This window comes from Moschus berezovskii, chromosome 12, assembly GCF_049115385.1.
Source record: "Moschus berezovskii isolate FMDL1 chromosome 12, NW_MosBer_1.0, whole genome shotgun sequence".
NCBI lineage: Eukaryota > Metazoa > Chordata > Mammalia > Artiodactyla > Moschidae > Moschus > Moschus berezovskii.
In genome coordinates, this window is record NC_142471.1 from 89,437,067 (window position 1) to 89,461,713 (window position 24,647).

General features: G+C 46.8%; 1 protein-coding gene across 3 annotated transcripts in view; it reads right to left on the bottom strand.

Annotated features, from left to right (window-relative positions):
- CPXM2 (carboxypeptidase X, M14 family member 2) overlaps positions 1–24,647 on the bottom strand; it is a 146,230-nt gene that overhangs the window by 90,651 nt on the left and 30,932 nt on the right. For all 3 annotated transcript variants that reach the window (XM_088842406.1, XM_055424451.2, XM_088842407.1), the window contains exon 3: positions 16,051–16,160. In XM_088842406.1, coding sequence (XP_088698532.1) covers positions 16,051–16,160 — 110 coding nt within the window. The remainder of the gene's footprint in view (positions 1–16,050; positions 16,161–24,647) is intronic.

Here is a 24,647-nt window from a genome sequence, read left to right on the forward strand (position 1 = left end):
CACTAGAAAAAGAAGAGCAGAGCGCAAAGTCAGAGGTTTTTTTTTTTTCCAGAGGAAGAAATTGCAAAAAACTACTATATGAAAATGTCCCAAATCTCTATGGCTTAAGTCTCCAAAGAACTAAGAATATGGGACAATGACTCAAATAAGATCCACTCCGAAGGATATCATTATGAACTTCAAAATATCCGAAAGAGAAGATTCTAAAAGCTTTCAAAGAGGAAACAATAAAACAAAGAAGGGTAGGAAAAATTGGGAGATCGGGAATGATATGTATATACTACTATAATATACATAGAAATGTTAACTAATAAGAACCTACAGTATAGCACAGGGAACTTTACTCAATACTCTGTAATGACCTTTATGGGTAAAGAATCTAAAAAATAAATTTAAAATAGAACAAAATAAAAGATTAAGAAGAGTACCAGAATTCTCAATAATAACATCTGAAGCTAAAAGAATGAAGAGATAACAACTCCAAAATTCTGAAAGCAAAGATTTTCCACTCCAAAATTCTGAAAGCAAAGATTTTCCAACTTGGAATATTATACATAGACTATTGATCACAAAAGATAGTCTGCAGATTCACAGATCCTCAAAAAATTTCTCTCATGCTGTTTCCATGAAGTTACTATAGGATATGCTCCACATAAATGAAGCAGAACACCAAAAAGAGGAAGATGTCAGATTGAGAAACCAAAGGTTCCAAAACAGGATGATGGTGAAGAAATCCCAAGATACAAGTGATGTAGAAGATCCAGAAACACAGCAGGTCAAAGGGCTCCTGAAAGGATGTCTACAGAAACACAAAAGCAAAAGTCACACTAAAAATGGCTGAGCAGATCTGACCTAACAGAAAGTTACCCTGAAGGCTGTTTCACAGACCCAGACTATTGCAGGGCGTGCGATGATTTCTTAAAACATGAGCATTTCCAGGAAAACAAAAAGTCATCAAGAAATTATATAACGGGAATTAATTCTTGGCTCAAAACTACAATAATCCTTGGCTCAGTAGTAAGCAGTATTTATAGTCATAACAACGAAAACCTCAAATGTAGGTTTGTCCAAACTTTGAGATACAATTTTGTTGAAAAGATTAAATAGGGATGATTAGAAATGAGCTGAAATCGTCATCTTCCATAATAAAGATTCAAATGATAAAGTCCAAAATTTATAAATCAGTATATATCAATACATGCATATTATTTAGAAATTAAGATTTAAATTCCCAAAGAAACAAGTAAAAAAGGCTGGAAGTAGTTGCCCCATTCACAGCATTTGATAGGGGTCAGGGAGTGGGGTGGAATGTGGAATGCCTCTATAGGGACCATCGCTTTGTTTTTATTTTTGTCTTTTCCAACTTTATTAGGACTAATCGACAGATATAATTGTACATATGTACAGCTTGATGATTTGATAGGCATATACGTTACCAAGATCAAGATAATTAGTATAGCCATCACCTCAAGTGCTAACTCTTTTGTTTGTGTAGTGAGAATGCTTAAGATGTATTTCTCAACAACTTTCAATATTACACAATACTGCATTACTAACTATAATCACCATGCTATATATTAGATCCTTTGAACTTACTCTTCTTACAACTCAAAGTATATACTCTAACCTACATCTCCCCATTTCCTCTCCTGCTCAGCCCTGGCAGCAACCATTCTATTGGTAATCTGATATAATCCTTTAATGATTTGATTTCTTTAACTACTTGCTTATAAAACTGACTAAAATAAAAGGAAAGGAGATGCACAAATACAGATAGATAGATGCACAAATACAGTTCAGCACAGTCATGTCCGACTCTTTGTGATCCCATGGACTGCAGCACGCCAGGCCTCCCTGTCCATCACCAACTCTCGAAGCTTGCTCAAACTCATGTCCATCGAGTTGGTGATGCCATCCAACCATCTCATCCTCTGTCATCCCCTTCTTCTCCCGCCTTCAATCCTTCCCAGCCTCAGAGGCTTTTCAAATGAGTCAGTTCCTCATATCAGGTGGCCAAAGTATTGAAGTTTCAGCTTCAGCATCAGTCCTTCCAGTGAATATTCAGGACTGGTTTCTTTTAGGATAGATTGCTTTGATCTCCTTGCAGTCCAAGGGACTCTCAAGAGTCTTCTCCAACACCACAGTTCAAAAGCACGAAGTCTTCAGCACTCAGCTTTCTTCATAGTCCAGCTCTCACATCCATACATGACTACTGGAAAAACCATAGCCTTGACTAGACAGACCTTTGTTGGCAAAGTAATGTCTCTGTTTTTTAATATGCTGTCTAGGTTGATCATAGCTTTTCTTTCAAGGAGAAAGCGTCTTTTAATTTCGAAGATGAATAAGGACAAATGCACAAATATGATACAACCTACTTTTTAAACTACTCTTTAATTTTCTAGGTGTCTACATGAGCACCTGCTATGTGCTAGGTACTATGCAATTTGCTTTATGGCATATAGAGAAAACTGTGAATCTCAAAATCACTCTGCTGTTGTGAAACCATTGATCTCCACTGTACATATGATCATGGGCTGCCTCAGTACAGAAACATCTGGAAGCAAATTAAAAAGTTATATTCAAGTGAGTGTAACAATTTAGCAATTCGGCAATTCCCAGATAATTGACCCAGCTGCCACTTTGTAAACATAACCCAGGGCTATTTGGACTGAAACAGAATAAAGTAATAGCTCTTTTAAAATCTTTTTCAGGAAAAAAAGTCTTAGAAACAGAGGCTGAAACTTTATAGTTACCAACAAGTTACCCCTTTTGGAGGCAGTGATTACCTAAAAATGTTAGCTGCGATATCTGATTAACAGTTCATTCTAAAGGAGATCAATCCTGGGTGTTCATTGGAAGGACTGATGCTAAAGCTGAAACTGCAATACTTTGGCCACCTCATGTGACGAGTTGACTCACTGGAAAAGACTCTGATGCTAGGAAAGGTTGGGAGCGGGAGGAGAAGCGGACGACAGAGAATGAGATGGCTGGATGGCATCACTGACTCTGTGGACATGAGTTTGAGTGAACTGCGGGAGTTGGTGATGGACAGGGAGGCCTGGCGTGCTGTGATTCATGGGGTCGCGGAGAGTCGGACACGACTGAGCGACTGAACTGAACTGAACTGAACTACTCTCCCAAAAGAGGCCATAATGCTCTCTGAGTAACTACCTTTGGTAAACCTCTGTGATAAACTTTTGATAAATGCATAAAACTGCCTGGTGCAAATCAGCTGATCCTTCAGCAAATAAGCAGAGCTTCCTGCCACTTCAGACTTTAATCATCAGTATTGTTGCTGTTCAGCCACCAAGTCGTGTCTGACTCTTTGCAACCCCATGGACTGCAGTACACCAGGCTTCCCTGTCCTTCATTATCTCCCACTTTGCTCAAATTCATGTCCATTGAGTGGGTGATGCTATCTAACCATCTCATCCTCTGCTGCCCCCGTCTCCTTTTGCCTTCAATCTTTCCCAGAATGAGCGTCTTTACCAGTGAGCCAGCTCTTCGCATCAGGTAGCCAAAGTACTGGAGCTCCAGCTTTAGCATCAGTCCTTCCAATGAGTATTCAGGATTTATTTCCTTTAAGATTGACTAGTTTGATCTCCTTGCGGTTCAAGGGACTCTGAAGAGTCTTCTCCATCACTACAATTTGAAAGCATCAATCCTTCAGCACTCAGCCTTCCTTATGGTCCAACTCTCACATATGTACATGACTAATGGAAAAACCATAGCTTTGACTATATGGACCTTTGTTGGCAAAGGAATGTTTCTGCTTTTTAGGTGTAGCTGTCTAGGTTTAGCATAGCTTTCCTTCCAAGAAGTAAGCATCTTTTAATTTCATGGCTGCAGTCACCCTCAGCAGTGATTTTGGATCCCAAGAAAATAAAATCTGTCTCTTCTTCCAATTTTTCCCCTTCCATTTGCTATGAAGGGATGGGACTGAATGCCATGATCTTAGTTTTTTTAATGTTGAGGTTTAAGCCAACTTTTTCACTTTCCTCTTACATCTTCTTCAAGAGGCTCTTTAGTTCCCCTTCGATTTCTGCCACTAGAATGGTATCACCTGCATATCTGAAGTTGTTGATATTTTTCCTGGCAATCTTGATTCCAGCTTGTGATTCATCCAGCCCAGCATTTCATATTATGTACTCTGCACAGAAGTTAAATAAGCAGGGTGACAATGTTCAGCCTCATACTCCTTTGCCAATTTTGAACCAGTCCGTTGCTCCATGTGAGGTTCTAGCTGTGGCTTCTTGACCCACACACAGGTTTCTCAGGAGACAGGCAAGGTGGTCTGGCACTCCCATCTCTTTCAGAATGTTCGACAGTTTGTGTGATCCATACAGTCAAAGGCTTTCACACAGTCAATGAAGCAGAAGCAGATGTTTTTCTGGAACTCCCTTGCTTTCTCTATGGTCCAACGAATGTTGGCAGTCTGATCTCTAGTCCTCTGCCTTTTCCAAACCCAGCTTGTACATCTGGAAGTTCTCGGTTCACATATACGAGCTCATCTTCAGGTGTCATGTTTTTGCCTTTTCATAATGTTCATGGGGTTCTTAAGGCAAGACTATGGAGTTTGCCATCCCCTCCTTCAGGCCATGTTTTGTCAGAACTCCCCTCTGTGACCTGTCTGTCTTGAGTGGCCCTGGATGTCATGGTTCATACCTTCAGTGAATTACGCAAACCTCTTCGCCAAAAAAAGTCTGTGATCCATGAAGGGGTAATCATCAATAAAGTTGATTAAAAAGAAATACTCAGTGTTTTTAAATCCATTTTTAAACCTAAAATTCATTTTTTTAAAATGTCTTGCACTAGCTAAGGAAAACAATAAATATCTAGAGTTTGAAATGAAAAATGATTAAAAGAAAATCTATCAAAGAGTTTCCTGACACAACTAAGAATTCACAAGCCACAATGAAAGATTCTGCATGCCACAATGAAGATCAAAGGCCCTACATCTGGTGCAGCCAAAAAATAAATAATTTTTTTTTAATTTCATAAAGTGCACTCACCCAGGTACTCACACCCAGATAAAAATGTAGAACATGACCAGCATGCCCAGAGTTCCCACCGGTGGCCCCACCCAGGCATTATCTTTCCCCTAAGATAACCATTGGTCTGACATCCATCTCCCTGGATTGATTTTCCTGTTTTCTCTTTTCTATAAATGGAACTTTCTATGACAACTCTTTTGTGCCTGGCTCCTTTTGCTCAATGTGGTATCTGTGAGATTCATCCATATTATTACAGGTAGCAGTAACTTATTCCTTTTCACTGCTGTATAGTATTCCACTGTACACATATACAAATGACTTATCCTTTTATACTGTCTGATGGACACAGGGATTACTACTATATTGGGAGTATCACAAAAAACAGTGCTATGAACCTATCTGTACATCTTTTTTGTACATATATGAATGCATTTCTTTTACGCTTAAGAAAGAATTTGTTAGATTAACAGGTACAAGAATGTTGAATTCAGTAGATACTACCAAACAGGTTCCCAAAGTGGTTATGCTATTTCATGATCCCAGCACAATATAAAATTTTCTATTGCTCCGTATCTTTGCCCACACTTGATATTGTTCTTTTAAAAAAAAAAAAAAAAACAAGCCTTTCTGGTGCCTACATATCATTGCGATTTTAATCTGTATTTACTTGATGACTAAAGATAAAGAACACTTTCTTAGGTTTATTGGCCATGATATTGCTCCATAAGCACAGCACAGCTCCAGTCACACTAGATTTGCTTTAGTTCTTCAAATATAACATGTTCCCTCCACCATGGGGCCTTTGCACACACTGTTCCCTTCAACTGGGAATTCTCTCCTGTCCCCTCTGTCAACTCTTTGTCTGATAAACTCTTAACCTAATCCTGCTTCAAACCTTGTAGCCCATCCTCAGGAAAGTGTTCCAGATCTCTAGATTGAGGCAGGTTTGTTGGGTATAAAAAACCATGGTGTTATGGGTTGGATTATATCCTCCAAAAACATAGGTTCAATCTCTAATCCCTGGAACATCAGAAGGTGATATTATTTCGGAATAGGGTTGTTGCAGATAAAATTAGCAGATGAAGATGAGGGCCTAAACCTGATGGCTGGTGTCTTTGGAAGGAGGGGAATTCTGGTTACAGAGACAGACACACTGAGATGAGAGATGATGTAGGAGGGAGACCGCCTGTGACCACAGAGGCAGGGACTAGAGAGATGCCACTACAAGCCAGGAACACCCACCCTGGGATGCCTGGGGACTGGCAGCTGGAAGAGGCAAGGAAAGGCCCTCTACTAGTAGCTTAAAAGGGAGTTCAGACCTACAAGCACTTTGATTTCAGACCTCCAGCCTCTGGAATTATGAGAGAATAAATTCCTGTTGCTTTACGCTGCTTGTGACACTTTGCTATGGAGGCCCCTGGAACTAATGTACCTGGTCCTCTCCTTCTGTGTATTCATCACAGGTTGCCATTGGGCAATCTCACCCATGAGATTTTTTTCAAAATAATTTAATTTCCCCATTTCATGACCCAAGGCCAAAATAACACTGGAGGAGGCATCCTGGACGCCTCTTTTTCTCTCTCACATCCAAACCTCATTCTCCTCCTCGTCAGAAAAGCCTGCTTCCAAAATATCCAAAACTCAATCACTTCTCACCGCCTCCACACCCCTGGCTTGGCCGGAGCCAGCACCACCTCTCATGCAGGGTGCTGACGTCACTCTTCCCAGGCTCCCAGGCTTTGACACCTGCTCCCCTAAGTCAACACAGAGACTGCATTACTCCTTCACACTTGCAAAGCAGAGCATGGCATTCCTGCACCCCAAACATTTCCATGGCCCCTCAATTTGCTCAAGAGTAAAAGTCAAAGTCTTCCCAGAGTGATGTCTGGGCTGGCGACTCCTCACTGCACTATCTGGGCCCCAGCCACCCTTGCTCCTTGTTAACTGGTAATGTTCAGCCAGTTGTCACCACAAGACACTCAAGTCACTCCCACTGCGGAATGCTCCTCCCACAGCTACCCAATCCCCTGCTGATCTTTAAGCCAACTTGGCCCAAATATTATGTCCTCATACCTGACATTGATCACTTTTAATTATAACCTGACCCCTCCCCAGAGGTGGCCCTCCCAACCCCACTGTTGGCTATACATTTGTCACACTTATCACCTTTTGAAATACTATAAAAATCATCCTGTTACACTTCTTGCTTTTATGTGCCTCCTTTTGGCCACCTGATGCGAAGAGCCAACTCATTAGAAAAGACCCTGATTCTGGGAAAGATTGAGGGCAGGAGAAGAAGGGGGCGACAGAAGATGAGATGGTTGGATGGCATCACTGATTCAATGGGCACAAATTTGAGCAAATTCTGGGAGAAAATGACAGACAAGGAAGCCTGGCATGCTGCAGTCCATGGGGTCAGACAACAGTCAGACACCACTTAGGGATTGAACAACTCCCACTAGATTGCAAGCTGTCAGATGGTGAGGATCTCTGTTTTGGCCACGGAAGTATCCCAAGGACCCAGGACATGACCCAGCACACAGAAGCCCTTCCTTAAGTATTTGCTAAAAGATTAGAGAGTGTTTCTGGTTTTGTTCACCATTGTCTCCCCAAGACGTCTGACAATGCCTGCCTGGCACCGGTAAGGTTCCCAGGAGGCGGGGTTTTGAATGAAATGAGTGAAGATGAGAAAAACTCTGCTCTGATCTCCCTCCCTCCTCCTCTCCCTTCCCCGTCTCACATCCTCTCTTCACGCAAGTCTTCTCTGCCTTGGCAGTGTGTGCTGTGTCCACTGAAGCCCTAGCTCCGAAGAACCTGGACTCCTGGCTCCCAACTGCATGTGCCCAGGAGACAGTGTGGCTGGGCTCACAGCCCAGAGGGCCCATCTTCACAAGGCATCATTTGAGAAGGCACAGTGGTTTCTGCCAGCTGAATGGACATGAAGCCCCATGGGGATGACTGTTGACACCCCTCCAAGTTCTCTGGGTCCTGCCAGGATGGTACTAGGAGACTCAGCGGTCAGGGAGATGAGTCAGAAATGGGGTGCTGGAGGAGACCACAAGCTGAACCTTCCCGTGGGCACCTAAGATGTGAAGAAACGGGCATGGAAAACCCTTCCCTCTGCATCTCAGCTCTGCGCTTACTGGGTATCGGGTTAGGGCAGGTCACTCAGCCCCTGACCTCAGTTCTTCTTCTCTAAACCAGAGCTTCCCTCTGAGTACACTGAAGATGAAATGGAATAATAATTTAGTGAAATTTAGAAAACAGTAAAGAAAAAATTCAGATGGCAAGTGGTGCAGGGTCCGCTTCAGCACCAGGGGGTTAGTGGTTTCAGAACGGTCTGAGACCCTCAGGCCCAGCGTCTCTGCTCCTCGGGGTACCCTTGTCTTCCCAATCCTGCTCGGCGCCTAGTTCTTCTCACCACACTTGCCTTCAAGATGTGACCGAAAATAACAACAGCACCTCGATCTCACTATGGTAAATTCTCACTTTGAATTTTCCTAAAGTCATGATTTAAAATATCTGGTCCTGTTATTCCCATAAAAATCCAAATACCCCAAATTCCTGCATCCTGATATCTGGACACTGTGTCCCAGACCATTTCTTGAAGCCAGACGCAGAAAAAAATCCCTTTATGGGAATGAGCATGACATTCTTGGGTTTGGAAACTATACCCACTGTGATGATTTTTGCCTCTGCAGCACCCAGCACGTAAACAGCCCCCAGGGAGGGCTTGTTGACTCACAGCAAGGTTGTGTGCAACCAGAAAGCAATGAGAGGCTGCAGTCAGAGAACTAGAATGGTGTGAAGGAACAGACAGGCTCTGGGGTCAGAAGACCCTGAGTGCAAATGATTCCAGACACAGGCAGGAGTCAGGGTGCCCAGGGCCATGCCTAAGAAAATGGTGCTGCCCTGGGTGGTGTCCATAAGTTAAACGTGGTCTCCATTTTTGGCCAGATGGGGCTTCCCAGGTGGCATTAGCAGTAAAGAATCCACCTGCCAGTACAGGAGACATAAGAGATGCGGGTTCGATCCCTGGGTCGGAAAGCTCCCCTGGAGAAGAGCAAGGCAACCCACTCTAGCAATCTTGACTGGAGTATCCCGTGGACAGAGAGGCCGGTGGGCTACAATTCATGGGGTCGCAAAGAGTCGGACATGACTGAAGGGACTGAGCAAGCATGCATGCATATCTGGCCAGGGTGGGGCACCAGGTGCCACCAGGGCCAAAGAGGACTGGCAGACAGACATGTGCGATGTGCTCAGGCTCCTGAACTTTAACACTAGGTAAAAACTGGTTCAGTGCTCTATAACCAACTCCCCATGGGTATATCGGGCTTCCCTGTGGCTCAGCTGGTAAAGAACACCTTCAATGCGGGAGACCTGGGTTCGATCCCTGGGTTGGGAAGATCCCCTGGAGAAGGGAAAGGCTACCCCCTCCAGCATTCTGGCCTGGAGAATTTCATGGACAGTCCATGGGGTCACAAAGAGTCAGACACAACTGAGCGACTTTCACTTTCACATATCTGAAGCCGTGGGCATCGACCATCTTCACAGCTTACACCTCATTTCAGGTAAAAAATGATCAGAACATTGGCAGCGGATTCTAATATCAGGATCTGGATGCTCTGTAGAATTCCTTGAATGGAATGACTTCCAAGAGGAGCTGGGTTTCATTCCAGCGGTGCTGAGAAGTGGCTCAGACAGATGCTATTATTATAACTAGACTTCCTCATGAAAGACAGCTAACACACATGAGACAAGTCATGGGCCAGAGATAGTCAAATGATGACCAAGCATCACAAAGACATTTGAAGGTGTTGATGTTCCATGTTTTCCCTTGTGACCTCAAAACATCAGCTCTCTCTTCAAAACTCTGATCAGAATATCACCCCTGTTACATTCCTGATTATTGGCAGGAATCACGATGACATCCTGAGGTCCAATCAGGCTCTCAGTATTTCATTTCTTTGGATCACATGTCAGGCTTACACTTACCATCATTTTAGAGTCTTAAGAATGAAACTGAAACCCAGCCCTTAGAAACGCAAGTGCTGCCATAAGCTGCTCAAGGCTTTGCTGCCAATAACAGTGGTGGTGGGGTAAATCAGAGTGGCACTGTCTCTGACACCACCTTGCTGAATTTACGAGCCACGGAAAACCTCTCAGGGTCCTTAGAGGATTCTGCTGGGACAGGACAGGCAATGGCTACTGTTAAATGACCCACCTGAATACAGGGCTATCTCCTAAGACCAAGCACAGGCAAACAAATGCCCCAAGTGTAATTTTAGAGATCATTACGGAAACTTTCTCTTTGAGACCTGGGATGTTAATTTCCAATCTGCCTGTGACTGGTCCCAGAGCAGAAGAAGCCAATGATTGTTTCTAAATGAGACCACAGACAGCCTCACTAGTAAGTTAGTAGAAAAGGACCCTGGGACACTGCCAGAATAAACCTGGGTAAGACTATCCTGATGAACTGGACCCCTCCCTTGAATTCCTAAAGCTCTCTCTTGTCCAGTGTACCTATGAAACATAAACCTGGGCTTCTCCTCTGAGCTTACATTACTAAATCGACACAAGCAAAACTCCACTTGCAAAAAGAATTTAGAAGTTGAATTATAAGGTGCTTTTAATCTGTCAAAGTCTTATGCTTAAACTGAGGACAAAAGAATGCTATAGACTGAGTGCACACGCCCTCAATATTCATATGCTGAAACCTAGCCTCCAAGGTGATAGTTTCAGGGACCTCTGGGGAGTGATTAGGTTACAAAGGTGGGCCCTCCTGAAAGAGATTGCTGCTGTTCAGTCACCAAGTCCAGTCCGACCTCTGCAAACCCACGGACTGCAGCACCCAAGCCTCCTGGTCCTTCACTCTCTCCCAGCATCCACCCCAGAGTCGAGATTAGTGTTCTTCTAAAAGGGACCCTGAGATGCTCCCGTTCTACCTCCTGAGGACACAGAAGACAGTCATCAAGGAACCAGGAAGCAGGCCCTCTCCAGACACCAAATATGCCAGGACCTTGATCCTGAACTTTCCAGCCACCAGAGCTGTGAGGAATGAACCTGCATGGCTTATAACCCCCAGAGAACTACAGCTCACTGGGTAAAGAATCCGCCTGCAGTGCAGGAGACCCCAGGTCGATTCCTGGGTTGGGACGATCCGCTGGAGAAGAGATAGGCTACCCACTCCAGTATTCCTGGGCTGCCCTGGTGGCTCAGCTGGTAAAGAATCCTCCTGCAACACGGGAGACCTGGGTTCAATCCCTGGGTTGGGAAAATTCCCCTGAAAAAGGGAAAGGCTACCCACTCCAGTATCCTGGCCCAGAGAATTCCATGGACTGTATAATCCACGGGGTCACAAAGAGTCGGACATGACTGAGCGACTTTGCGACTTTCCAAAGAACTAACACAGAGACAGGTGTTTCTGCTATAACATGAAAAATGCAATCCAGTGAATGCTTATAGTCTGCAAAATCTTGCACTCATAAAAACCAAGCTCACAGGAAAAAAATAAGGTTCAAAATCTATGCAGCTCTGTAATCAGAAGAACAAAAAAACTCAATCAATTCTTAAAAAAAAAAATTAGTTCTGGTAAGGAGACATGTTAAATTGCTAAGAAAAAATTTTAATACATTTTTAAATTTAAAAAATTTTAATAAATTTTAATATCATTTAATTCTATCATTAAAAGATAGAACTTGACCTTAAAAAACACAGTGAAAGCAGTATGACAGAAGAGGGTGTCGGGAGTATGGAAGCTAGTGGGTTGTGCTCACAACAGCTAAACGGGTAAAGGACCTGAGTGGCAACCAGCCTAGGATGGGCCATGCGGCCACCCTGAGCCAGAGCGGCACCGAGCGACTAGCGCCATGGACGGGACTGAGCTCTTCGGAGGCCTCTGCCCGCAGCTGCGTGAACAGTGCTGGGCTCAGGGCTGGTACCTGGCCCCATATGACACTGATGTACTGGCAAAACTGGTACACGGACCAACGCCACCTCTGGGTCATAATGCCATCGCTCATGGCAGCCACAGTGCCCTTGGCATTGCAGCAGGCACACATGTATGTGCAGACACGGAGCCCACACAGTGTGGGAATCTCGGACAAACACGAGTCACACGACCTGAGGAGGGGAACCCCCCAGTAAACCAGCGCGAGATAAAGGTCCGAAGAGAGACTGGCACACGGCTTAATAAGCATCCAGAGGGGCCTAGAATACTTTAGTTGTTGGTTGAGCCATTTTATGGGGTCGTTGGGAGCCACAGCTCCAGGTTTAAAGCAGCTTGGAGTCACATCCTTCCTCTCCTGAGAAACCTTTACCAAGTTACTCTACCGATCCGTGTAGCTGCTTTCTTAGAGACAGAGGTGATAAAAATAACAGTCCTCGTCTCACATCAAGGAATAAAGGAACCAGGTAAATCACCCAGCACAGCACCAGATCAGAGCCAATTCCTAGTCTCCTTGCTGGAGACCGAGGAATCTTGGGGAAATGGAATAAGCAGGAACTCTTCTCCTCTGCCTTTTTTTAGGGCCACCCAGTTCTGGCACATAAAGGGCACTTCGAAATGGTCAGGTGAGGAAATGGATCTAATGGGAAGGAAAATGGTATTTGAGAATCGAGGAGGACAATTCCCTTTCTTCCTCCTTTTAATCTTCATATTCTGAGAAGTTAGCAAAGGTGAGCATCTTACCTAAAGCCCCTCAGTTCGTTAGCAGGAGGAGCAGTGTGCACGCCGAGCCTGCATTCTGAGTGGACCGCATTCTGAGTGGACCACGTTCACATCCACGGAGCCAGAGCAGCGTAAGAGCTGGACTGACCTTGCTTACCTCCTGCGCTAAATGCATTTAAATAAGGTTTCTAATGCCAGTACCTTGCTGTTTCTCGCACATAAAATCCCATTAGCTTGACACGCCTACCAAATACTCAGATGTGAGACAAGATGTGGTTATTTTTAAACTCCATTCAGTCTGCGTGTGTGGGAAGACACATTCCGGGGCACCTGTCAGGATGCAATCACACTTCATGTGGCACTGATTCTGGAAGGTGGAACCCACCAAAGGGGGTCCTCGCAGCTTCAGCAGAGGAGTGAGATCATCCAGAAAATGCTTTAAAGTTGTTGTTGTTGAGTCATTAAGTCATGTCTGACTCTTCGAGACACCATGGAGTGTATAGCCCACCAGGTTCTTCTGTCCATGGGATTCTCTAGGCAAGAATACTGGAGTGGGTTGCCATTTCCTTCTCCAGGGGGTCTTTCTGACCCAGGGATCAAACCTGGGTCTCCTGCATTGGCAGGCAGATTCTTTGGCACTGAGCCACCATGGATAAATCACACTTAACTTCACTGACTATAAATCACCCAATTTCACTGTTCAAGGAATCCAGTGAGTGCTTTGGACTCGCACGTTTCTGATGAGACAACTGAGGCTCAAGAAACGTGAGGTAATTATTTCAAAGGTCCCCAAATCTCTAAGTGTTGAGGCCAAGTCTGAACTCAGCCTGCCTGACTGGAATACACTCAACCTGTCCACTCAGCTAACTGGGAAGCACACAGCTCCCATCCTCCACCCTCATCCCAAAAATTTAGGACTAGCTGGGCCTCTCCACTTCTGATTGAAAGTGTGGATCAATGTGAACATCAAGGTCACTCAGTCATGTCCGACTCTTCGATGCCATGGACTATAGCCTGCCAGGTTCCTCTGTCCATGGAATTCTCCAGGCCAGAATAGTGGAGTGGGTAGCCGTTCCCTCCTCCAGGGGATCTTCCCAACCCAGGGATCGAACCCAGATCCCCTGCATTGCAGGCGGATTCTTTACCAGCTGGGTTATCAATGTGAACGCTTCCTCTTTAATGAAGGAAGAGGGAATTCATTCTAGAGAGGGAATCAGAGACACCAGATGACAGCTCCTCTGAGTGATGCAGGAGGCAGCCCCACTCCCATCTGGATGCAGCCCTGCTCGGGTCTGACTTTATTTACTTGGAGGATTGGAGGACCCCATGCAGGGTGTTGGGGGCCCTAGAATTATTAACAGTTCAGTTCAGCTCAGTCGCTCAGTCGTGTCCGACTCTCTGTGACCCCATGAATCACAGCACGCCAGGCCTCCCTGTCCATCACCAACTCCCGGAGTTTACTCCTATTTAAACTTTGAAAGTTCACCCACTGGTAAAACAGTGTTCAGCTGTACACACCCAAATATTTTAACAGCTGTTTGGGTTTTTTTAATGGATATTTCTAAAACAACTTTAGATTTCATGAAAGTTCATATTACCAAATCTGTCTGAACTGAGAAGCAGTGATGCGGCTGATGCGGTCAAGATGAAGGAAGCGAGCTTGGAGTCAGAGCTCCACTCAGATGTCCCCCTGTCAAGCCCAGGGGCTCCTTGGGAAGGGGGCTCGTACACTTTTGCACGGCAGCCACCTGCAGCATGTTTACTGTGACCACTGGGGAATAAGAGGTCAGCTCCGCCACTTGGAAGCTGTGAGTGCAGCCTTGATGGTTTCCCACTGTGGGTGTGAAAGGAATACCTCCCTCCCAGGAGGCTGGCTGAGATGGTATATCTACCAAAGCGTTTACAACCATCCACAGTTACGCATCAGTTGGGGAAAGACTGCAAAAATATTAGGGAACTACACTCCTGGAGAAACGCACAGGATGGCACGGGATCAAATGCCAAGTTGAGAAGGGGTAGATCGGCTGGAGTTGGAAGAGGAGGGAAAAGGCACCTGGGATGGGTTGGCAGAGTGATGCCCCCTCCCCGACAAAGATGTCCACATGCTCATCCTGGAAGCTGTGAATCTTCAAGGTTCTGTGACAAAGGGAAATGAAGGGTGCAGATGCAGCCAAGGTTGCTTGGGATTGGGAGATGATCCTGAGTTATCCAGATGGGCTCAATGTACTTATAAGGGTCCTTAAAAGTTGAAAAGACCCTGATGCTGGGAAAGATTGAAGGTGGGAGGAGAAGGGGATGACAGAGGATGAGATGGTTGGATGGCATCACTGACTCAATGGACATGAGTTTGAGTAGACTCTGGGAGTTGGTGATGGACAGGGAGGCCTGGCGTGCTGCAGTTCATGTGGTCACAAAGAGTTGGACACGACTGAGCAGCTGAGCTGAACTGAAAAGTGGAAGAGGGAGACAGAAGAGAAAACCAGAGAGATGGCAGCCTGAGCAGGACTCGACCTGTCATCGCCAGCTTAGAGGAAGGAAGGGGCCACAGGCAAGGAACGCAGGCGCCTAGAGAAGCAGGACCAGGAAAAGAAATGATTTTCCCCGAGAGCCTCCAAGAGGAACGCAGTCCTGCCTGTACCTTGATTTGAGCCCAGTGAGATGTCTATCCTCCAGGACTCTAGGAGAATAAATCTGGAATGCTAATGGCTACATGTATGACGTTAGAGAAGCGCGAGCACATGATGCCATGGATGAACCAGGGTTTACACTGCTTGGACAAAGTGGTGGGCAGGGAGCTGCAGGCAGGGGCCCTGCTTGGGAAAAGGCCTGCAGCCAAGAAGTGCACAGTGCACAAAGGGAGCCAGAAGGATCCCACCTTCTAGGAGCAGGACTTGGACAGCACTCAGGGTCAAGGTTACAGAGGCCTTTGAGCCTCAGGGTGGGAGACCAGACATGATGAGCGCCACTAAGGGTTTGAGCTGGCAGAACACGACAGAAGGAGCCACAGAAGAGCCTGGAAGAGGCATGCGTGGTAGAGATGAGACACACTGGCAGGGACGTGAGAGAGGACCAAGGCCACTGCCTGCCCACGGTCACAGGCGGTCAGCGTCCCCACGTGTCCTTTCCGCACAGATAACACGGAGGCGGTCCAAGCTGGGCCCGGGAACCGGCAGCATCCTTTTCGCTAACCAGTCTCTGGAGAAGACATGTGTCCTGAGTCTCTGTAAAATGCGGATTAAGCAGCAAGCGCCTCCCTGTCATGAGAACTAGAGCTGATTCATGTTAAATGCCAGGCATGCAGCCTGCCCCAAGCTCAATGAACCATCGCCAGGTCGGTGGCCAGAGCCACTAGCGGTGCAGCCTGAATCCTCCCCTCCGTGTGGGTACCTGGATGTTGAGTCTCCCCCGATGGGCCCCCAGGCCATAGCGCTTGGAAGTGGATGCATGGAGCTGGAAGTCTGTGATTTTTAAGGTTTCCAGACCAAGAGGTGGGCAACCTGGAAAGGACAATGCTCATTAAAAACAAGGACAGACATGGACAGAAACGAATTTTCTGATTTTGAAGAATCTGGCCACCTGCTCCCCTGTCTTCCCCCTAAACTCCAGCTGTGTCAGCCCCACTCACTGGCACGCCTGGTGTTTCCAGACAAACACTGTCGATTCAGCCGTCCACGCTGTGCCAGTTTTCTCTCTTGTCGGCGTTTCCTCTCTGGGTGTTTCTGCCCTAATATTCCTCTGTCTGAGGCTCTCCATGCTACTGTCTGAGGCTGTTTCCAATTAAGGGTCCTTCCGCTGAGTGACTCAGCCAGGGAGCGTTATTCGTTAGAAATTTCAGAGCGATCCCATGGCTGAGTTCTGCAAATTAATCAGAACTTGATGGTTTTGCTTCGGCAACTCTGGCCTTTGTATTGTGCATACTAATGAACACAGCAATAGAAAGAGGGAAAAAAAAAAAAACCCGAACCCTATTGCCTTCCATTCCTGGCAAGACTGGTAATTCTGAGAATGGCTACTCAACACAGTTTAGTCCAAGCTGCTCCTGGAATACGTGCTGGCACGTGGGCAGGTCCTTGGCCATCGTCCCAGTCCAGCCCATTGTCCCTGCGGATACAAGCTTTAACAGCAGCTCTGGGGGGCTCCTGACTCCTGGGTTGCTGGTCTCACCACCCACCCTGCCACGGGGCTGGAAATGACCAAGTGATGCTCTCCCTTTCACACCCGACTCTGGGGAAAGGAAAGAAACACTTGGGAGTAGAAATGAACAAAATCTACTTCCACAAGACGTATCCGAAATCCCTGATGTAACAGAGCAACTTTAAAAAGCCCCATGGGTCACTGCTGAGATGGGAGTGCCTCCTGGGGATCCCAGGAACACCTGGGGATGCGGGGGTGTCTGTCCATCCATGGGACCCCCTGAGGGCAAGGCCCTTCTGGTCTTGGGACTGCAGGAGAGGCTCTGAAGGCACCAGGAAAGGAAGCCAGCCCACGCCCTGCAGTCAGAGGAATTCAGTCTGCCAGGACCTGAGATGCCGTCGAGTTTTCAGCAGAGGAAACCGAGGCCCCAAGACTTGAGGTGAACCATCCACGGCCTCCTTGCCAGCGACAGAGTGCACCTCACATTCCAGTCTCTAGGTTCTGAGCTCCAGGCTGTGAGACTATGCCACTCTGCTCCTCTGCCCGTATCCACCAGAAGGCTGCCGGGATTGGCACAGAGAGGCAGAGTACTAGTGGCCGGCGAGGTAAAGAGCATGAGGGATGTGACACTTCATCACCTGCTCCATGCTGCCTGAGGACTCGGAAGGCTTCAGCCGGCCCCCTGTCGATTCTCAAGATTTTTGGCAGGTCAATGTGACGTCCAAAATAAGCAAAAATAAGCTGTCCCTCCCCCTTGAACTCACTCAAAACATGGAACAATAAGGGGGAAAAAAGCAATGCAGATGATTAAGAAACCCAGCCAGCAGCCAAGGCCACCTCTCGGTCCTTGATGGGATATCTATGGGACTTCAGCCGCTCAGTTGCTGCCTGGACCTGGACACAGTAGGGGGATCGCTGCTAACACAGCCCCAAAGGCAGTAAGTAAACAGCCAAACAAAACCCACAGGATGAATCAGCCATCTTCCAAGGGAACTCCAGAAGGGCAGAGGGGACAGAAAGGAACCAAGAAGCCCCATCCTAGCCATCCTGTCTCATACACGACTCCCCAGAGATTACAGAGTGACAATCACACTAACACGGGGCTTCTCACTGGCAACTGCTGGGACAAAGGCTACAGGAAACCCACTACCTGTCAACAGTCAAAAGGACATCTTCATAAATCAGACAGAGAAAGATAAATATTGTATACATCCCTTATATATGGTAACTAACAAAAATGATACAAAGGAACTTATTTACAAAACAGAAGCAGGCTCACAGACTTAGACAATGAACTTATGTTTAACAGAGGGGAAGGGATAGACAGGGAGTTTGAGACAGATAGTACACACAGCTATATTTTAAATGGATAACCAACAGGACCTCCTGTACAGCACAGGGAACTCTGGTCAATGCTATGTGGCAGCCTGGATGGGAGAGGAGTTTGTGGGAGAATGGACACAGGTTTATGAATGGCTGGGTCACTCTCCTGTGCTCCTGAAACTATCCCAACATTGCTAAGTGGCTATACTCCAATATAAAATTAAAAGTTAAAGAAAAAATTTTCCAAATATTGTCCTGCCCCCCCCACCAAAAAAAAGGGCAACTTCAGACAAGTGCTAAGAAAATTTACCCACCTCCCATCATAACCTCAGATTCTTGCGAAACACACTGCTGGAATAATGTGACAGACACACATACACCATGCAGTATAGTAAGAGCTGGGTGCCCTGTGCAATGACTCCCCCCAAAAGAGCCCACTTTACTCAACCTGCCACGGAACTCCATAAGCACTGCGAAGCTGAAGCAAGAGGCAAGAATTCCTTTGGCTCAACATTCTCAAAGATACATTCTGTTCCATCCAAAGAGCTGTCAATCGTGATATCACCACCCGACAAGCAGGACTTTCCTCCATCTTTAGAAGATATTTCTGAGGAAGTCAGGGGCGCCGCCTTGAGGATCGAATAAATGGAGGAGACGCGAGTGTCTCCAAGCCTAATTTAAATCTCCGCCATCAGAACCAAGGCCAGGCAGAGTGCTGACATGCTGACTGGAGTGCAACATGTTGGTACTATCATCAAGACTATAATGTCAATGGAGGAGGTAATTACAAGGTTTAAAGAGTGCTTGAAATCAATGGGAAACGCACTCCCAGCTCTTGACCCCGCCCCTGTGATCTAAGGCCCCAGCCAGGCTGCACTGAAGCGGATTCAGTCAGGACTTCTGGGCCAGTTCGTTCCAGCAGCAGCCCCTGAAGAGCCCTCCAGAAAGCTCCCTGCTCCTCCAAAAACAAACAACACCCTTTGTCATCAAATCACATTTGTGCTATTTCTAAGAGGAAAAAGACTCTCATCCTGAGAAGCATGTGGGTGAGGAGAACATGGAAAAAAATAAAACAGTGTGAAAAGAACACTTGAGGAAAATATTAATTAGAGACGGGAGATGTGTCAGAACCAGGAGGGAAGAGTGACAGTCATCAGAGATGACTCGACTTCTCTCGTCCAGGCAATGCCGCTCTCTGGGAAGACCCTGCGCCGAAAGGGGGCCCGGCCTCCGGGCCTGCGCTCCGTGCCCAGGAGGCGGCGAAGAGGGGACCTCTGCCTCATTCTACACCTCACCTCCGACCAGGCCCATGCGTTCCAGCAAATCCGTCCCTAAGTAAAACTCTCTGCACTGCAGCCACTCTACAAAAAGGACAGCACCACTATGGCATGCTTCCCAGGTGGCACTGGTGGTAAAGAACCTGCCTGCCAATGCAAGAGACATAAGAGACGCAGGTTTGATCCCTGGGTCAGGAAGATCCCCTGGAGCAGGGCCTGGCAACCCACTCCAGTGTTCTTGCCCGGAGAATCCCATGGACAGAGGAGCCCTGCAGGTGGGCTACCGTCCATAGAGTCGCAAAGAGTCAGACACAACTGCAGTGACTTAGCACAAGTGCACTATGGCACAGATTCCTTATTATCACCCTGTCGATTACCACAGGCACATACCAGCTCACTGACAAATCAGAAGTGCTCGTGGCATTCAGTCTGTGACCTGGAAGTTACAGGGCACAGTCAGAACAGAGTGGAGAAGCTGGAATTTGGAGTCGGGAGCACCCATCCCAACATCCCACTCCCAAGCCCTCAATCTGTCTGGAGGGAAGGCCGTTATGAAAGTCAGGAGAATTATTTTAAAAGGGGAGTGACTTGGGGAGCAGTGCAAGCAACCACTGTGAGCCAGAGCCTCTGCAGACACTTTGTCATTCAGCCTTCACAAGGACCATGAGAGATGGCCAGTACCAGCCCCGGTCCACACATAAAGAAGACTCAAAGAAGCTCACAGAGTTAAGCAGCTCCTAAGCGGTTGGACTTCCCAGGTGGCTCAGTGGTAAAGAATCTGCCTGCCAATGCAGGAGATGCAGGAAACACGCGTTCGATCCCTGGGTTGAGAGAATCCCCTAGAGGATAGAATGGCAACCCACTCCGTTATTCTTGCCTGGAAAATTCCATGCACAGAGGAGCCTGGCAGGCTACAGTCCAGGGGGTCGCCAAAAATCAGACAGGACTAAGTGACTGAGCACACAAGTGCCTGAGTTAGAATTTGAAAGTCAAGTGTGACCTAAAATGCCAGGCACAGTCTTTGCACCACCTCTCTTTGACTTGGAAACTCAAGAATGTGATACAAATGCAAGTTTCGTGATGGCATTTGGGGTCACATGCAAGACAGGAAGTAGCGCTGAGACAGGCCTTCACCAGTTGGCAGAAGGGAGATGAGTCCAAGGCCTTCTGGCCTGCAGCGGTGTCTGCTGGAAACAGAGCAAAGAATTCTCCAAGACCTCGAGGGCACTGCCAGGGGCCAGTTCACAGCCATCCTGAACTCTGCTTTCGTGGTCGCCTATAAACCGAATAGCTCTGACTTAGGACATTCCTTTCTTTGCCTTTCTGAACCTAACATTCCCTTTGATCAGTGAGACTGTGGAGAAAAAGTGTTTGCAGTGGCTCTTTGCCTGTCTCAGAAGCCGCTGACTTCTCAAGGGGGATGCTTCCCTCGCAGTCTTGCAAAGGAGCTAATCCCAGCCTTATCTAATCATCCTTGGAAAGCTCCTCCCTGACTTCTGGACTCTTCAAGACTGCGGTTGTCACCCTGAGCCAACCTCAGAACCTTCTGGGTTACTTCACTCTGTAAGACAGACCTATCTGCAGGGCAGGAATAGAGACAGATGTAGCGAACAGACTTGTAGACGCAGTGGGGGAAGAGAAGACAGGAAGCGTTGAGGGCGGAGCACTGACACACACACCACTGTATGGGGAACAGCGAGCCAGTGGAGCTGCTGTACAGCACAGGGGGGCCAGCTCGGTGCTCTCTGATGACCGAGAGTAGGGGATGGGAGGTGGGGTGGGAGGCAGGCTCAAGAGGGAGGGATATGTGGATACTTACAGCTGATTCGGGCTTCCTGAGTGTTTCAATGATAAACAATTTGCCTGCAGTGCAGGACAGTTCAGTTCAGTTCAGTCGCTCAGTCGTGTCCGACTCTCCGCGACCCCATGAATCACAGCACGCCAGGCCTCCCTGTCCATCACCATCTCCCGGAGTACACTCAAACTCATGTCCACAGAGTCGGTGATGCCATCCAGCCATCTCATTCTCCGTCGTCCCCTTCTCCTCCCGCCCCCAACCTTTCCCAGCATCAGAGTCTTTTCCAGTGAGTCAACTCGTCTCATGAGGTGGCCAAAGTATTGGAGTTTCAGCTTTAGCATCAGTCCTTCCAATGAACACCCAGGACTGATCTCCTTTAGGATGGACTGGTTGGATCTCCTTGCAGTATAAGGGACTCTCAAGAGTCTTCTCCAACACCACGGTTCAAAAGCATCGATTCTTCGGCGATCAGCTTTCTTCACAGTCCAACTCTCACATCCATACATGACCACGGGAAAAACCATTGCCTTGACTAGACGGACCTTGGTCGGCAAAGTAATGTCTCTGCTTTCTAATATACTATCAAGGTTGGTCATAACTTTCCTTCCAAGGAGCAAGCGTCTTTTAATTTCATGGCTGCAATCAGCATCTGCAGTGATTTTGGAGCCCAAAAAAACAAAGTCTGACACTGTTTCCACTGTTTTTCCATCTATTTCCCATGAAGTGATGGGACCAGATGCCATGATCTTTGTTTTCTGAATGTTGAGCTTCAAGCCAACCTTTTCACTCTCCTCTTTCACTTTCATCAAGAGGCTTTTGAGTTCCTCTTCACTTTCTGCCATAAGGGTGCAGGACACTCAGGTTCAATCCCTGGGTTGGGAAGATCCCCTGGAGAAGGGGATGGCAGCCCACTCCAGTATTCTTGCCTGGCAAATCCCATGGACAGAAGAACCTGGTGGGCTACAGTCCATGGGGTCACAAAAGAGTCAGACAGGACTGAGCGACTAAAGAACAGCAAACAACGACATCACAGCTGATTCACGCTGTTGCACAGCAGAAACTAACACTGTAAAGAAATTATCCTCCAATTAAAAAACAATCCTATGATTATGCAAAAAAAAAAAAACACAGAATCTTCTGGGGGGAAAAAGATATGTGCAGACCGCTCCTCAGAGACTGTGATCCATGGGACTAGAGAAGGGCCCAGGCCTTAATTTAAAGTTCCCAAGTGAATCTTCTGATACCCTCCGAACCTGGTTGACTGGTGTCTCTTTCCTGTCACTGTTCAGTCGCTAAGTCATGTCTGACTCTTGATGACCCCATGAACTGCAGCACACCAGGCTCTCCGGTTCTTCACTAGCTCCTGGAGTTTGCTCAAACTCATGTCCATTGAGTCAGTGATGCTATCTAACCATCTCATCCTCTGCCGTCCCCTTTTCCTTTTGCCTTCAATCGTTCCTAGCATCAAGGTCTTTCCAGTGAGTTGGTTTTCCTGTAAGGCTACACAAACCCAGGATTCTGTTTCCCAGGCCCCAGGGGACAGGCAGAGGAAACTCTCAGGGGAAGGGTATCAGCTCATGCTGGTGGAAGCCTCTCACGCCTGAAGCCTGCCCAGAGCCGCAGCAGTCTGGAGGCTCCCACCTCAGATCAGTGGTGGCCCCACTCATCCTAAACAAGGTATAAACCATACTGAATATCACAGGGCAGAAACTGTGAGCTCTCATCGCCGAATCCCAAAGCCCAACTGATGTTTCCTGTGTAATGACTGAATGTGTATTACAATCCAGCAGAGCTAACAATCACTGTGTCCGCGTTGTCATGGAAAATTACTAGTCTGCTCTTTCAGCTCAGTTCAGTCAGTTCAGTCGCTCAGTCGCGTCCGACTCTCCGCGACCCCATGAATCACAGCACGCCAGGCTTCCCTGTCCATCACCAACTCTCGGAGTTCACTCAAACCCATGTCCACAGAGTCGGTGATGCCATCCAGCCATCTCATTCTCCGTCGTCCCCTTCTCCTCCCACCCCCAACCTTTCCCAGCATCAGAGTCTTTTCCAGTGAGTCAACTCGCCGCATGAGGTGGCCAAAGTATTGGAGTTTCAGCTTTAGCATCAGTCCTTCCAATGAACACCCAGGATTGATCTCCTTTAGAATGGACTGGTTGGATCTCCTTGCAGTACAAGGGGCTCTCAAGAGTCTTCTCCAGCACCACAGTTCAAAAGCATCAATTCTTCGGTGATCAGCTTTCTTCACAGTCCAACTCTCACATCCATACATGACCACGGGAAAAACCACAGCCTTGACTGGACGGACCTTTGTTGGCAAAGTAATGTCTCTGCTTTCTAATATACTATCTAGGTTGGTCATAACTTTCCTTCCAAGGAGTAAGCGTCTTTTAATTTCATGGCTGCAATCAGCATCTGCAGTGATTTTGGAGCCCAAAAAAATAAAGTCTGACACTGTTTCCACTGTTTTTCCATCTATTTCCCATGAAGTGATGGGACCAGATGCCATGATCTTTGTTTTCTGAATGTTGAGCTTCAAGCCAACCTTTTCATTCTCCTCTTTCACTTTCATCAAGAGGCTTTTTAGTTCCTCTTCACTTTCTGCCATAAAGGTGGTGTCATCTGCATATCTGAGGTTATTGATATTTCTCCCAACAATCTTGATTCCAGCTTGTGCTTCCTCTAGCCCAGGGTTCCTCATGATGTACTCAGCATATAAGTTAAATAAGCAAGGTGACAATATACAGCCTTGACATACTCCTTTTCCTATTTGGAACCAGTCTATTGTTCCATGTACAGTTTTAACTGTTGCTTCCTGACCTGCATACAGGTTTCTCAAAAGGCAGGTCAGGTGGAATGGTATTCCCATTCTTTCAGAATGTTCCATAGTTTATTGTGATCCACACAGTCAAAGGCTTTGGCACAGTCAATGAAGCAGAAATAGATGGTTTTCTGGAACTCTCTTGCTTTCTCCATGATCCAGCGGATGTTGGCAATTTGATCTCTGGTGCCTCTGCCTTTTCTAAAACCTGCTTGAACATCTGGGAGTTCACGGTTCACATATTGCTGAAGCCTGGCTTGGAGAATTTTGAGCATGACTTTACTAGCGCGTGAGATGAGTGCAACTGTGCGGTAGTTTGAGCATTCTTTGACATTGCCTTTCTTTGGGATTGGAATGAAGACTGACCTTTTCCAGTCCTGTGGCCACTGCTGAGTTTTCCAAATTTGCTGGCATATTGAGTGAAGCACTTTCACAGCATCATCTTTCAAGATTTGAAATAGCTCCACTGGAATTCCATCACCTCCACTAGCTTTGTTTGTAGTGATGCTCTCTAAGGCCCACTTGACTTCACATTCCAAGATGTCTGGCTCTAGGTCAGTGATCATGTTATCGTGACTCTCTTGGTCATGAAGATCTTTTTTGTACAGTTCTTCTGTGTATTCTTGCC